Source organism: Borostomias antarcticus (genome assembly GCF_949987555.1).
Source record: "Borostomias antarcticus genome assembly, chromosome: 23".
In the NCBI taxonomy this organism is placed as follows: Eukaryota; Metazoa; Chordata; class Actinopteri; order Stomiiformes; family Stomiidae; genus Borostomias; species Borostomias antarcticus.
The window spans coordinates 135154-148939 of record NC_140256.1 but is presented as its reverse complement, the minus strand read 5'-3'; the positions used below and the strand labels follow the sequence as shown (position 1 = coordinate 148939).

Sequence of the window (13786 nt, the reverse complement as noted above, 5' to 3'; positions counted from 1 at the left end):
TTGATTAGTGTGGAGTAGAGCAGTCCCTCTGGCGCCCCCTATCTTTGATTAGTGTGGAGTAGAGCAGTCCCTCTGGCGCCCCCTATCTTTGATTAGTGTGGAGTAGAGCAGTCCCTCTGGCGCCCCCTATCTTTGATTAGTGTGGAGCAGAGCAGTCCCTCTGGCCAGGGTGCAGGGTGCATCTGTCAGATTGGGTTCGGGTCAGAACAGTGAATTGACCAAATGACAAAAATACTTAGAAAATTTCAATGAAGGGAGAGAACACATTTCCACGTTTTGAGATTAATCTGGATATTTCTGCACATAAGGTGTATGTATACCTTCTGGCTTTTTACAATCAATGACAATATGTTCTGTGATTTGTCAATGCACATGTATGTCTGTCATTCAGGAGCAAAATGATTAAAGGAACATTGGAAGACATATCAGAAATTGTTAGGATCAATAAATATGGATTACAGACACTCCAATCATAGGTACAGACAAAAACACATTGAAATCAGATTTTTGCCCACTTTTTACACAGACAAGCATTTTTCTGATAATCTACAACTCTGCAATGTTAAACTTTTATTTTATGTCTTGGCTTACTTTCATATTAGAGGAAGTTAGGGCAGCTGTTGGTTTCAATAAAATATTTTGTGAGAGCAGATGAATGAGTGCCCAGTCTAACACCATGAAATTGTTTGGAAGTGTTAAATGACTTGATGATTGGAACATCCCCCGTTTTTGCTCCAGAGTTCTGTGTTTGGGTCCATTCAGTGATCCTGCTGAACATCCAGACCTGGAAACCAGAACAGGCCTAACCCTGGTTCTGCTACCCAACCCTGTCAGGCATAGAAGTTCCACTGAGACCTGGTGATTATAAAAGAGGGTTAGGGTTCGGCTTCATGAGGCATATACCACGCTGGTCTCCTGAACATATTTGAGGACTTAACACGTGTTGTAGATGATTTAATTCTTCCTAATCGTTTGTTTATGTTGCTCATTGCATTGCTATCAAAGGTATCCATGCTTGATAAGGGATGATGATCAAGAGAAAATTAAAAAGGTAACTTCATGTTAATAAAAACCTCTGCCGGGCCCATGTTTATTAATACAAGGGATGTTTCTGTCCTTCACGATCCATATCAACATACAAGGCTTAACTGATTCTGAAGGGTGAGGTCAGAATGATGAATACTCAGACAGCAAAAGGCAAGCAATGAAACGTGTGTGTGGACATAACATTGATGTAATCTGTAGTAAACCACTAGCGTAATAAAATGAGTCCAAACCAAACTTGGCCTGTTTCACCTTCTTGAACGAGGAGTATTCCATCCCTTCTTCTCGCTCTCTTTTCATTCACGCACATTTTCCCGTCCTAATTTGATTTATTTCTGTTTTCTCCGGGGTTCCTTCCCCACCATGGTTCCTTTTTTAGTTTCCATTCACCCTAAGTTAATGCCCCCCCCCCCCCCAGATCCAGACAGGCGGAGCGGGAGAGGGCTCAGGCTGAAGAGGCCAACCGGCTGTTCAAGCAGGAGTTCGGGGACAAGATTGACAGTCTGCAGCTGGAGACGGAGCAGCTCAGGAGACAGAGGTACAGATGGATGCTCTAGAGGAGAGAGCTACAGGAGGAGGACGCTCTAGAGGAGAGAGCTACAGGAGGAGGACGCTCTAGAGGAGAGAGGTACAGGAGGAGGAGGCTCTAGAGGAGAGAGGTACAGGAGGAGGAGGCTCTAGAGGAGAGAGGGGTACAGGAGGAGGCTCTAGAGGAGAGAGGGGTACAGGAGGAGGCTCTAGAGGAGAGAGCTACAGGAGGAGGAGGCTCTAGAGGAGAGAGCTACAGGAGGACGCTCTAGAGGAGAGGGGTACAGGAGGAGGCTCTAGAGGAGAGAGGGGTACAGGAGGAGGAGGCTCTAGAGGAGAGAGAGGTACAGGAGGACGCTCTAGAGGAGAGAGGGGTACAGGAGGAGGACGCTCTAGAGGAGAGAGCTACAGGAGGAGGACGCTCTAGAGGAGAGAGGGGTACAGGAGGAGGAGGCTCTAGAGGAGAGGGGGGTACAGGAGGAGGACGCTCTAGAGGAGAGAGGGGTACAGGAGGAGGCTCTAGAGGAGAGAGGGGTACAGGAGGAGGACGCTCTAGAGGAGAGAGGGGTACAGGAGGAGGAGGCTCTAGAGGAGAGGGTACAGGAGGAGGAGGCTCTAGAGGAGAGAGGGGTACAGGAGGAGGACGCTCTAGAGGAGAGAGAGGTACAGGAGGAGGCTCTAGAGGAGAGAGGGGTACAGGAGGACGCTCTAGAGGAGAGAGGGGTACAGGAGGAGGACGCTCTAGAGGAGAGAGAGGTACAGGAGGACGCTCTAGAGGAGAGAGGTACAGGAGGACGCTCTAGAGGAGAGAGGGGTACAGGAGGAGGCTCTAGAGGAGAGAGGGGTACAGGAGGAGGCTCTAGAGGAGAGAGGGGTACAGGAGGACGCTCTAGAGGAGAGGGGTACAGGAGGAGGCTCTAGAGGAGAGAGGGGTACAGGAGGAGGCTCTAGAGGAGAGGGGTACAGGAGGAGGCTCTAGAGGAGAGAGGTACAGGAGGACGCTCTAGAGGAGAGAGGTACAGGAGGAGGAGGCTCTAGAGGAGAGAGGGGTACAGGAGGAGGAGGCTCTAGAGGAGAGAGGGGTACAGGAGGAGGCTCTAGAGGAGAGAGGGGTACAGGAGGAGGCTCTAGAGGAGAGAGCTACAGGAGGAGGCTCTAGAGGAGAGAGCTACAGGAGGAGGAGGCTCTAGAGGAGAGAGGTACAGGAGGAGGAGGCTCTAGAGGAGAGCTACAGGAGGAGGAGGCTCTAGAGGAGAGAGCTACAGGAGGAGGAGGCTCTAGAGGAGAGAGGTACAGGAGGAGGAGGCTCTAGAGGAGAGAAGGGTACCGGAGGAGGCTCTAGAGGAGAGAGGTACAGGAGGAGGCTCTAGAGGAGAGAGGGGTACAGGAGGAGGACGCTCTAGAGGAGAGAGGGGTACAGGAGGAGGCTCTAGAGGAGAGAGGGGTACAGGAGGAGGAGGCTCTAGAGGAGAGGGATACAGGAGGAGGAGGCTCTAGAGGAGAGCGGTACAGGAGGAGGCTCTAGAGGAGAGAGGTACAGGAGGAGGCTCTAGAGGAGAGAGGTACAGGAGGAGGCTCTAGAGGAGAGAGGGGTACAGGAGGAGGAGGCTCTAGAGGAGAGAGGGGTACAGGAGGAGGAGGCTCTAGAGGAGAGAGGGGTACAGGAGGAGGCTCTGGAGGAGAGAGGGGTACAGGAGGAGGCTCTAGAGGAGAGAGGTACAGGAGGAGGCTCTAGAGGAGAGAGGGGTACAGGAGGAGGAGGCTCTAGAGGAGAGAGGGGTACAGGAGGAGGAGGCTCTAGAGGAGAGAGGGGTACAGGAGGAGGAGGCTCTAGAGGAGAGAGGGGTACAGGAGGAGGACGCTCTAGAGGAGAGAGAGGTACAGGAGGAGGCTCTAGAGGAGAGAGGGGTACAGGAGGAGGAGGCTCTAGAGGAGAGGGATACAGGAGGAGGAGGCTCTAGAGGAGAGCGGTACAGGAGGAGGCTCTGGTGGCACCAGTCTGTTAGAACTGCACGACCAAAGATGCTGGTTCGTCATCTTCATTGCAGAATATACGACCGTTTCAGATGATCATGCAAGTGCTGAAAAAAATGTTTAAAAATGTGGAGTCACAATACAGTACTGTATTCAATCTCACTAGTGGGTGCTTAACATGTTTAACTAAGTGCTATTCTAAAATGTCACTATAATTTGCTGCCTACTGTAGGTCAGCAATAATGTGTGTGTGCGTGTGTTTGCGCGTGTGTTTGCGCGCGTGTGTGCGTGTGTGTGCATGCGTGTGCATGCGTGTGTGCGTGTGTGTGCATGCGTGTGTGTGCATGCGTGTGTGTGCGCGTGTGTCCAGGTCCTGTTTGGAGCAGGAGCTGCGGGGGGGGAGGGAGCAGCACGCTGACCCCTCGTCTGGGGAGACGCCCTCTGGGAAACACATGGAGGACATCAGGAAGGTACTTGACCTCACTGAGGACCACCCTAACCCTAACCCATCTAAAGAGACACCATGCTTTCATTATACTCATCGGCCCTCTAAAATTCATCCATATGCTTGCAAAGTTTTATTTCATGGAATATGAAATTATTGCATTTGTATAAATAAATAAAAAATCCCCTTTTATGTTCAACAAAAAAGTGTATCTCGTCTATTGATTAAATGGAGATTTTTGTGGGACAGTTGTCTCACGATACCAGACAATTGAAGATCTTCGCCAGCCAATATGTTTGATTGATTAAATATATCAGTAGTTGTTTGAAAGGCGCTGAGAATGGCCGCTAACAAACCTTCACCTACTGCTTTGGGTCGTCTCAAACCTGAACAAACATACACCCTAAAGACTTTGGATTGGTTCTGCAATGTAGTTTTTAGTAAACGTTTTTATTTTAGTTTTTTTAAACTCGAATTCCACCCAGCAATGAGACTTAGCAATGACACTGTCCTCAGTCTGTAGTTGAGTTTAAAGACTGTCCTCAGTCTGTAGTTGAGTTTAAAGACTGTCCTCAGTCTGTAGGTGAGTTTAAAGACTGTCCTCAGTCTCTAGGTGAGTTTAAAGACTGTCCTCAGTCTGTAGTTGAGTTTAAAGACTGTCCTCAGTCTGTAGTTGAGTTTAAAGACTGTCCTCAGTCTGTAGTTGAGTTTAAAGACTGTCCTCAGTCTGTAGGTGAGTTTAAAGACTGTCCTCAGTCTCTAGGTGAGTTTAAAGACTGTCCTCAGTCTGTAGTTGAGTTTAAAGACTGTCCTCAGTCTGTAGTTGAGTTTAAAGACTGTCCTCAGTCTGTAGGTGAGTTTAAAGACTGTCCTCAGTCTGTAGTTGAGTTTAAAGACTGTCCTCAGTCTGTAGGTGAGTTTAACGACTGTCCTCAGTCTGTAGGTGAGTTTAACGACTGTCCTCAGTCTGTAGTTGAGTTTAAAGACTGACTCGTGAGTAGCGGTTTTCTCCTCAGGGAGACAGTGGGGGGCAACTTTCACAGATCTATCAGTCATTAATTAATTAACAGTTTTGTCATTTAGCAGACACTTTGGAGTTAAGTACCTTGCTCAAGGGCACAATGGTAGGCAATGATTGTCAAGTGGCCTGACCCGGTCTTGAACCAGCAACCCCTCTGTAGATGCTCTGAGCACTGGGATGCCTCCCGCCATGAATGAAGGTTGTTTATTTAGTCTTGGAAGGTAAGACAGCTGCTTTGCCATTTCTCCTAGGAATTAGAGGCCGTCAAGAAGGAGAACGACCAACTGAAGACCGTGTTGGACAAGGGAAGCCTGGGCTCCAACATGTATGTCTCAGTAGTCTGGGGATAGACAAGGGAAGCCTGGGCTCCAACATGTATGTCTCAGTAGTCTGGGGATAGACAAGGGAAGCCTGGGCTCCAACATGTACGTCTCAGTAGTCTGGGGATGGATCAGTGCACTAATAGTGTGATTCCATGTTCTGTATTTCAAGCCACTAATTGATTGATATCTCTTTCAGGTCATTGTCCCAGCATGAGGATGACCAGGTAGGATTCAATATATCAATGATACATTTCTATCAAATGCCACGTGTTTAACCACTCAGTGAAGCCCTCATTAGAAAAGGCTTTCAAAAGTACATCTTTATTAATTAATCATATTACAGGTTTAAAATGGCTTCCTTGGGGCATTTGATGTTGGAAGTTTAGTGGAATCAAAGCTGTACAATGGACAAACTACTGTACAGATAACTACTGTACAGATAACTACTGTTCTAGCACAGATAACTAGTGTTCTAGCACAGATAACTACTGTTCTAGCACAGATAACTACTGTTCTAGCACAGATAACTACTGTACTAGCACAGATAACTACTGTACTAGCACAGATAACTACTGTACTAGCACAGATAACTACTGTACTAGCACAGATAACTACTGTACTAGCACAGATAACAACAATAGATGATGTTTGTCTCATACAGGATCAACCCTCAATCTGCACCATGTGTGAAGAAGAGGAGTCTCTGACCAGGATCAAGGTATAGAACTGGCCTTCAGTCACGTACACGGCTAACCCTAACCCTATAGAACTGGCCTTGTCACGTATACGGCTAACCCTAACCCTATAGAACTGGCCTTGTCACGTATACGGCTAACCCTAACCCTATAGAACTGGCCTTCAGTCACGTCAGTGTTAAAAATAAGTATCATTCAGGTTAGTGGTCAGCGCTGGCATCATCTCATAATAATAATAATAATTAACTTTTATTTGTATAGCACCTTTCATACAGAAACGAAGTGTTTTACAACAATTGTGTCACAAAAACAGGGGACATAAGATGGAAAATGAATCAGTAAAAAGAAGTTAAAAATAAAGTTATGTAAGTGAAGTAATCAAGTAAGACAACATCAATCTGGTCTGTATTGGCTGTGGCTCAACAGTCACATGAGGATCAGAAGCTGGTTTATTGGCCAAGTACATTTTCACATCCAAGGAATGTGACAAGGTGATTGGTGCCAGCTGCTGTAGGCTGTCCTTAGGTTTCAAAGTAATAGGCAATATGGCAGGTAGTTGGAATGAGCGTACATGAGGTCTGTGAAATGTATATTGATTGACCATTATTATTGATGACCATTATTCACTAATGTATGTAAATACTGTCCGACTTTCCTGTTTGGGCTCCTGTTTTCACAGAGAGAGTGTAAGAACTGCAGAGGGGTTTTCTGTGAGAGCTGCCTGGCCAACGAGCTGCCGCTACCCTCCTCCATCAACCCGGAGAACGTGTGTAACAGCTGCTACTCCCAGCTGCTCCAGCAGTACGCGTCCAGCCCCTCCTGAAACACGCCTATCCAGCCCCTCCTGAAACACGCCTATCCAGCCCCTCCTGAAACACGCCTATCCAGCCCCTCCTGAAACACGCCTGTCTGCCATCCAGCCCCTCCTGAAACACCATCACCCCACACATCCAACCCCTCCTGAAACACATCTATTAAACCACACATCCAACCCCTCCTGAAACACATCTATTAAACCACACATCCAACCCCTCCTGAAACACATCTATTAAACCACACATCCAACCCCTCCTGAAACACATCTATTAAACCACACATCAGCCCCTCCTGAAACACATCTATTAAACCACACATCAGCCCCTCCTGAAACACATCTATTAAACCACACATCAGCCCCTCCTGAACCACGGCCGTCTGCTTCAACGCGTCTCACACTACACTTATCATGAAAGGGACACATGCGACTGACACCAAGGGCTCCATGTTAAATCCTGATGGTTTTAATGACATCACACCTGCGCTGGGAGAATGCATTGTTGGACTTGTGTACTCAGTGTTGGGTGATGACAACATGAATACTACCAGAAACCTATTTTGACAATTTTGTTAATAGGTCAGAAGTAGAAATGTTTTGTTGCTGTGCGTAAACGGTTCCATATGTTGTATGAGCATCTAAAATTGATTACAACACTTTGTACACCGATATCCACCAAGTGGATCTTTAAAGTGCAATGAATCAACTTCAGTGTTGCATGGACAGGATGGCTGGGACACGTATAGCCATCAGTTTTACTGAAAGCTACAGTAGTACAACTGGGATGATATCATACAGAAAACATGACATCATCTTATATTATTGCGGTAGCAGAGATGTTTGCATAATGACTCAAATGAATGCAGTACTAAGCCTTTCATTTTCAAATGGGACAAAACACAACACATTTGATGCGTATTTTTTATTTATATTTTAAAGTTTATTCTCACATCCCAAAATTTGAATAAACTGAAGAGGCTCAGATTCATGGGATGTCTCTTTTCTCTCCACAATCGTTTACCAAATTGTTACATCTAGTATCTAATAAGGCGTTATTTTTTCCAGGCTACATGGATTAGGAACCATAATTTAAATTACAGCTCATCTCATACTCAACATCATTTCTTACATGCCAGCGAAGCTTCCTTTCAGAATCAGCTGTTCATGATGAAAACACTCAGCTGCAGCATCACTGGACCAGGAGGTTAGGGTTAGGGTCTAACCCGAACCAGGAGGTTAGGGTCTAACCCATCACTGGACCAGGAGGTTAGGGTTAGGGTCTGAACCAGGAGGTTAGGGTTAGGGTCTAACCCATCACTGGACCAGGAGGTTAGGGTTAGGGTCTAACCCATCACTGGACCAGGAGGTTAGGGTTAGGGTCTAACCCATCACTGGACCAGGAGGTTAGGGTTAGGGTCTAACCCATCACTGGACCAGGAGGTTAGGGTCTAACCCATCACTGAACCAGGAGGTTAGGGTCTAACCCATCACTGGACCAGGAATGTCTTTATTGATGGGCGCTCTGCTCACGCCATGCTTGTCCACGCTAAATAAACGCTGCTGATAATCTTCTTGCTGATAATCAGAATTAGAGGACTTCCTTCATGTTGATTTCACCTGCATATGAACATAAATACATGTCAATAAATGTGTAGAGCAGCTTTCACACCCATGGCCCAAACAGTTCTATTTTATAACTGGAATGCAGCTGATGTGTTTCAGTCAAGCATGTACGACGTGCACAAGCATGTACGACGTGCACAAGCATGTACGACATGCACAGACAGTAGGCTGTAGGAGGATGCCTGTCTTTGCTAAGTTTCCAATGTCCTATTAAATGGGAATTTAAAGGGGTGGGTAACAGAAGGACAGGGACAAGGAGCCAGCATCCCCAACCTTTTATTTACACAATTATTTCTTACCTCATCTCCTTGGCGCTGAATTCAGGAACAACTCAATGTATCGCTTTTCTGAACAGAGAGGAGAAATAAAGATCCAATTAAGTTAACTGGACTGACATGACATCATGTGAAAAGCAGGTTTTCCAGCGTGTGACCAGGCGTACGCATGTGGGCCTTGTCTCTCGCCATGGCGGCCGCTGCGTCCTCGGGGCACGAGAAGAAGGCGTCGGCGTCGCCGCTCGGCCTGCCGTCGGGACCGTACTCAATCAGGACCCTGGACAGCGCCAATGGAGAGAAGAACTGAAAGCAAACACAGCAGGTGTGTCTCTATTCCCACGGGAACAACCACTAGCACAACCTTTTCACACTCGACACACAAACACTGCAGGAAAGTATGGTTTCAGGAAGACATGGCTGTATTCACATAACATTTAAAGGCTAAAAGTTGCTCTTAAAGGGTCAAATTTAGAGAGAATTCTTAAGAGAGGGCCAACTTAAAAACATGGTGGAATGAGAACCTACAGTACTGCTGTATGTAAACTGCAAAACCTGTTCAGATAATGACCGAGGGAGAAGGAAAATGTGCGACTGACTGGGATCAATAAAACTAGAAAAGCACGTCGGCAGAGCCGTCTATCTCTAACTATGCTCCATCTGTCCTATCTCTGATCGTCTGTGGGCGAAGAATTCTGGGAACGGGAACCTGGTTTAGATGTAAATGGCTGCGCCGGGCTAAGGAGAAGCGCCGTGAGGCTTTCTGGACAAACGTGGCGACTGACTGTTAGAACGGCCTTCTGGCAGAAAACCCTGTAGCCTACTGGAGGCATCGGGTGCATTCTGGCAGAAAGCCCTGAGGACAAACTTCTCCCTTGTGAGAGAGGCTGCGTGATTTCAGTGCTGTACCTCCACGATGTCCTGAGCCGTGGCCTGGAAGGGCAGGCCTCGCATGTGGACGTAGTGCTGGGCTGGTCCATCAGCAGGGCGGAGTCCTGATGGGAAACATTCACTCAAGACGCGTCGCACCACGTGTTCAACACCACAGTCACGCTGGTTTCAGTTTATTATGTGAGAGGCCTTTTTAAAATCCCCGCCAGTGTAGCTGTGTATCTAGGGAGACGGCTACACTGACGGAGATTTTAAAAAGGCCTACACACATAATTTAAGCATTGAATCCAGATAATATCACCCGAAACAAGCGTGACTGCCCCTTTAAGGCACAATGGGCCTCACTGATCACTAGTTCTTAAATTGTTTCTTATATGGGCCTAATTCATCTTTTTTTTTTTTTTTTAAGGTTTCTAAAAGATCAGAATGCATTAATTTGTGTCTGTAGTTAAAGGTAAGGTTCCCTTTACACACCCCAATTAAAGCAGGTGTGAAAGCAACCCTCCTCTCCGATGCATGAATAACTGACCGGGTCTTGTCTGTGCGGGGCCGTCTCTCCCGGGGGGAGGGTTGGGGTTGGGGTTGGGAGGACGACCCGCTGGGGCAGCTGCAGGCTCTGTCCATCGCTGACTGGATGATGGGATCTCACTTCTTTGACTGGCGAACACCTCAATGTATCTGTTATCATAACATGAAGTCACATTCACAAATGCAACATGACAACTCATCAACCAACCAACCAACTATAAAAAGCATACAGCACACATAACAGGACAACTCAAACAAAACCCTAACTCAAACAAAAATGTGTGGCCGTCGCTGTTTATATATCTGTTCCCATATTACGAAAATTGAAGTTGTGAAGAACACACTTAAAGGAATAGTAAAGAGAAAATGCATGTTTAGCCCTGTTTTAAGGTTACTTATGATCATATACAATGGTTCAGATCAAAACGTTGACAAAACTAGCACACAAACTTCCGCAAACTAGGTAGCCTAGCGACATAAACAATAACAATAGCTACCGTAAGTATTTCCGCTTCCTGAATCCCCTCTGCGGATTGATCTACACATCTACAACGGTCGCTTCAATACAAGTCAATGGATTTCATAAAATGATCAATAAAACCCTACAGGATTCATACTTTGCGGCAAATTTGATGTCAGAACACCAACGGACACCAATTACCTCCTCGGTGAGCTTCTTGTCTTTGAAATCAAGAGTTTAACATGTTTTTGAAAGATTTTTCATGGTTCCATCCACATCCATTGTATGACCAAAACGGTGGTAGAGCAATTATCAACTTTCTCAAAAGTGCTAGTTTTGTCAACGTTTTGATCTGAACCATTGTATATGATCAAACGTAACCTTAAAACAGGGCTAAACATGCATTTTCCCTTTACTACTCCTTTAATATAACAAAGAACAGATCACTAAATAGTCATATTTTGTCAGTCCATGTCCTGTGAGAAGTGTGAACAGCTCTGAAGCCCTTCTCTCTGCGTAGTGATTTCAGGTGTACCCACATTCACAGAAGCATATCTTCTAAAAATATTTTCAGATTTCAATGTACAGTATGAGACATACTTTGAAAGCTTACAATCTGCCCTTTCATAATCTGTAAAAAACTGAAAAAGAACCTCTCCCTACTTGGGGAGCAAATCCCCAGCGTGTCATGTGTGCAGAGAGCCTACCTGTTCCCCATCACCTCCCTGTCTCTCTGCTGGGCTTCTTCTGCCGTCTCCCTGGAGGCAAACTGCACGTACGCCTCCCCCGAACTCCGGCCTCTGCGGTTGCTCACGATCGTCACTCCGTTGTCGACCACGTCCAAACCTGGGTGGGTGGAATGAAACATCTCTCTTTCTCCTCACTTTAAAAAGGACCTGTAGAATGATAAGTCTTCTGGCACACCTTTCCTAGATGACTGAACTATTCTCAAATCCAGGTTTGGGTCTAAAAAACTGTACATAATAATGTGCCTGGTTCTGTTCTATAATAAGCCTGAGGGGAGCTTCAGCAGACCGGAGAAGAAGGTGCGGATGTCTGCCTCGGTGCAGCTGTAGGGGAGACCCCTGAGCCGGACCACCCCGTCCTGGCTCGGCTGCTGGCCGGAGCTCTTCAGGATGGCCTCGGCATCAAAGTCAGTCACTTCATACACTAGAAGAGACGGAAGAACAGAACACCAGACAGTCACACACTTTACAATGATTTCAGATGATGTGATTAAGGTACAGCCCCATACAAAGAGCATGTTACTCTTTAACAAACAACTTCCAGCAGGCTACGAGACTGCCCAAAGGGGAAGTACAGGCTAACCACAGGTGACCAACCTTCTACATAGCGGGGACCGAGGTACTGTCGATGTTTCTCCAGAGCTTTGCTGACATCCTCTTCATGCTCCATCTCAATGAAGGCCTGTCCACTGGGCTTCCCAGCTTGGTTGAGCGTCAGGTGGACCCCCTTCACACCGTCACGGACCCGGCACTCTGACACAGTCAACAAGATCCACGTTTATTTAGATCCCCATTAGCTGATGCACATGACTCTTCCTGAGGTCCACAGCATAAAAAACAACGTAGAGTTGAATAACATCCATGTACATAATATGCATAGAGATTATGCATTAACTAAAGTTGTGTGCTAACCTACACCTGTATCTGTTGTTTTGTAAGGACAGTTTATTAAGATTGAGTAAAGATGTTATGATGATGAGACGTGCAGAGTTTTGTAGTTGGATCCTTGTGCTTCATGGAAGTGAAACATCTCTCTTACCAGAGAAGAAGTGGACGAGGTCCTCCTCTGTGCACGACCATGGGAGCCCTTTGGCTCTGACGATGTAGACTTCCCTAGTCTGGGGCTCAGGCTCTGCGTACTCTGGTAGTGGAGGGTAGACTTCCCTGGTCTGGGGCTCAGGCTCTGAACTGCCTGGTAGTGGAGGGTAGACTTCCCTGGTCTGGGGCTCAGGCTCTGAACTGCCTGGTAGTGGAGGGTAGACTTCCCTAGTCTGGGGCTCAGGCTCTGAACTGCCTGGTAGTGGAGGGTAGACTAACCTAGTCTGGGGCTCAGGCTCTGAACTGCCTGGTAGTGGAGGGTAGACTAACCTAGTCTGGGGCTCAGGCTCTGAACTGCCTGGTAGTGGAGGGTAGACTAACCTAGTCTGGGGCTCAGGCTCTGAATTGCCTGGTAGTGGCGGGTAGACTTCCCTGGTCTGGGGCTCAGGCTCTGAACTGCCTGGTAGTGGAGGGTAGACTTCCCTGGTCTGGGGCTCAGGCTCTGAACTGCCTGGTAGTGGAGGGTAGACTTCCCTGGTCTGGGGCTCAGGCTCTGAACTGCCTGGTAGTGGAGGGTAGACTAACCTAGTCTGGGGCTCAGGCTCTGAATTGCCTGGTAGTGGCGGGTAGACTTCCCTGGTCTGGGGCTCAGGCTCTGAACTGCCTGGTAGTGGAGGGTAGACTTCCCTAGTCTGGGGCTCAGGATCTGAACTGCCTGGTAGTGGAGGGTAGACTTCCCTAGTCTGGGGCTCAGGATCTGAATTGCCTGGTAGTGGAGGGTAGTCATCGTCTCTTTGTGGTGTTCCTGCCTGGAGGACAAACGGAGGCACATTGAGTATCTTGAGAAAATATGCAGCCTGTAGTGACCTTGTCTTACATGAATATGAACACAAATGGTGAGGTTGTAAATGTGTAATCGGTATAGTTAATAGAGGCAGGCAGCATGGCACCAACCTTGGAACACAGACCACGCTGGATGAAGTCCTGATGACCCCGGAGAGAGAGGCCGGCGAGGCTGGGGGTCGGTGCCGCCGTCCATCGGTTGTGGTAACGAACAAGTGTGATGTTAGTGATGTTAGTGCCGGTGCCCAGATCTAATCCTGATCTGCTCTGAACCAGATCTAATCCTGATCTGCTCTGAACCAGATCTAATCCTGATCTGCTCTGAACCTGATTCACAGAGACGCGTCCTGCTGCGACACAGTTACGCATCACAAATAACAAGGACTTGGCGTTTCCGGACATATTTCAATAACTCGTTTCGGCGGAAATTAAATATCTAGCTAGCTTTAGCTGGTTCGCTAAAAATGATATAATAATTAACGATTTTCCTCATGAGAAACTGGAAACTAGCGAGTGAACATCCTAGGCTGCCTAGGTAGTA

The 13786-nt window shown here is 47.2% G+C and overlaps 2 protein-coding genes across 3 annotated transcripts in view; one reads left to right on the top strand and one right to left on the bottom strand.

Moving 5' to 3' along the window:
• rufy3 (RUN and FYVE domain containing 3) overlaps positions 1-6864 on the top strand; it is a gene marked incomplete at its 5' end in the record, with an annotated part of 33809 nt that extends 26945 nt beyond the window's left edge. Inside the window, 6 exons of the mRNA XM_084457371.1 lie at positions 1463-1582; positions 3917-4016; positions 5264-5337; positions 5532-5559; positions 5997-6053; positions 6710-6864. Of these exons, the coding sequence (XP_084313497.1) occupies positions 1463-1582; positions 3917-4016; positions 5264-5337; positions 5532-5559; positions 5997-6053; positions 6710-6853 (523 nt within the window). The 3' untranslated portion in view covers positions 6854-6864. The remainder of the gene's footprint in view (positions 1-1462; positions 1583-3916; positions 4017-5263; positions 5338-5531; positions 5560-5996; positions 6054-6709) is intronic.
• Positions 6865-6886: 22 nt separating this feature from the next.
• LOC311324535 (uncharacterized protein) lies at positions 6887-13786 on the bottom strand. 2 transcript variants are annotated; one of them, XM_084457005.1, is made up of 10 exons: positions 13357-13786; positions 12404-13211; positions 11962-12117; positions 11654-11788; positions 11326-11464; positions 10160-10308; positions 9649-9734; positions 8910-9045; positions 8767-8814; positions 6887-8461 (listed from the first exon to the last, which is right to left on the bottom strand). In XM_084457005.1, the coding sequence occupies exons 1-9, from the start codon at positions 13645-13647 to the stop codon at positions 8768-8770; spliced, it is 1947 nt and encodes a 648-aa protein (XP_084313131.1). In that variant the 5' UTR covers positions 13648-13786; the 3' UTR covers positions 6887-8461; position 8767. The 2 variants fall into 2 exon arrangements, 1 of the variants encoding a protein (XP_084313131.1); XR_014630990.1 differs by lacking the exon at positions 6887-8461 and having other exon boundaries at positions 8772-8814; positions 8910-9019.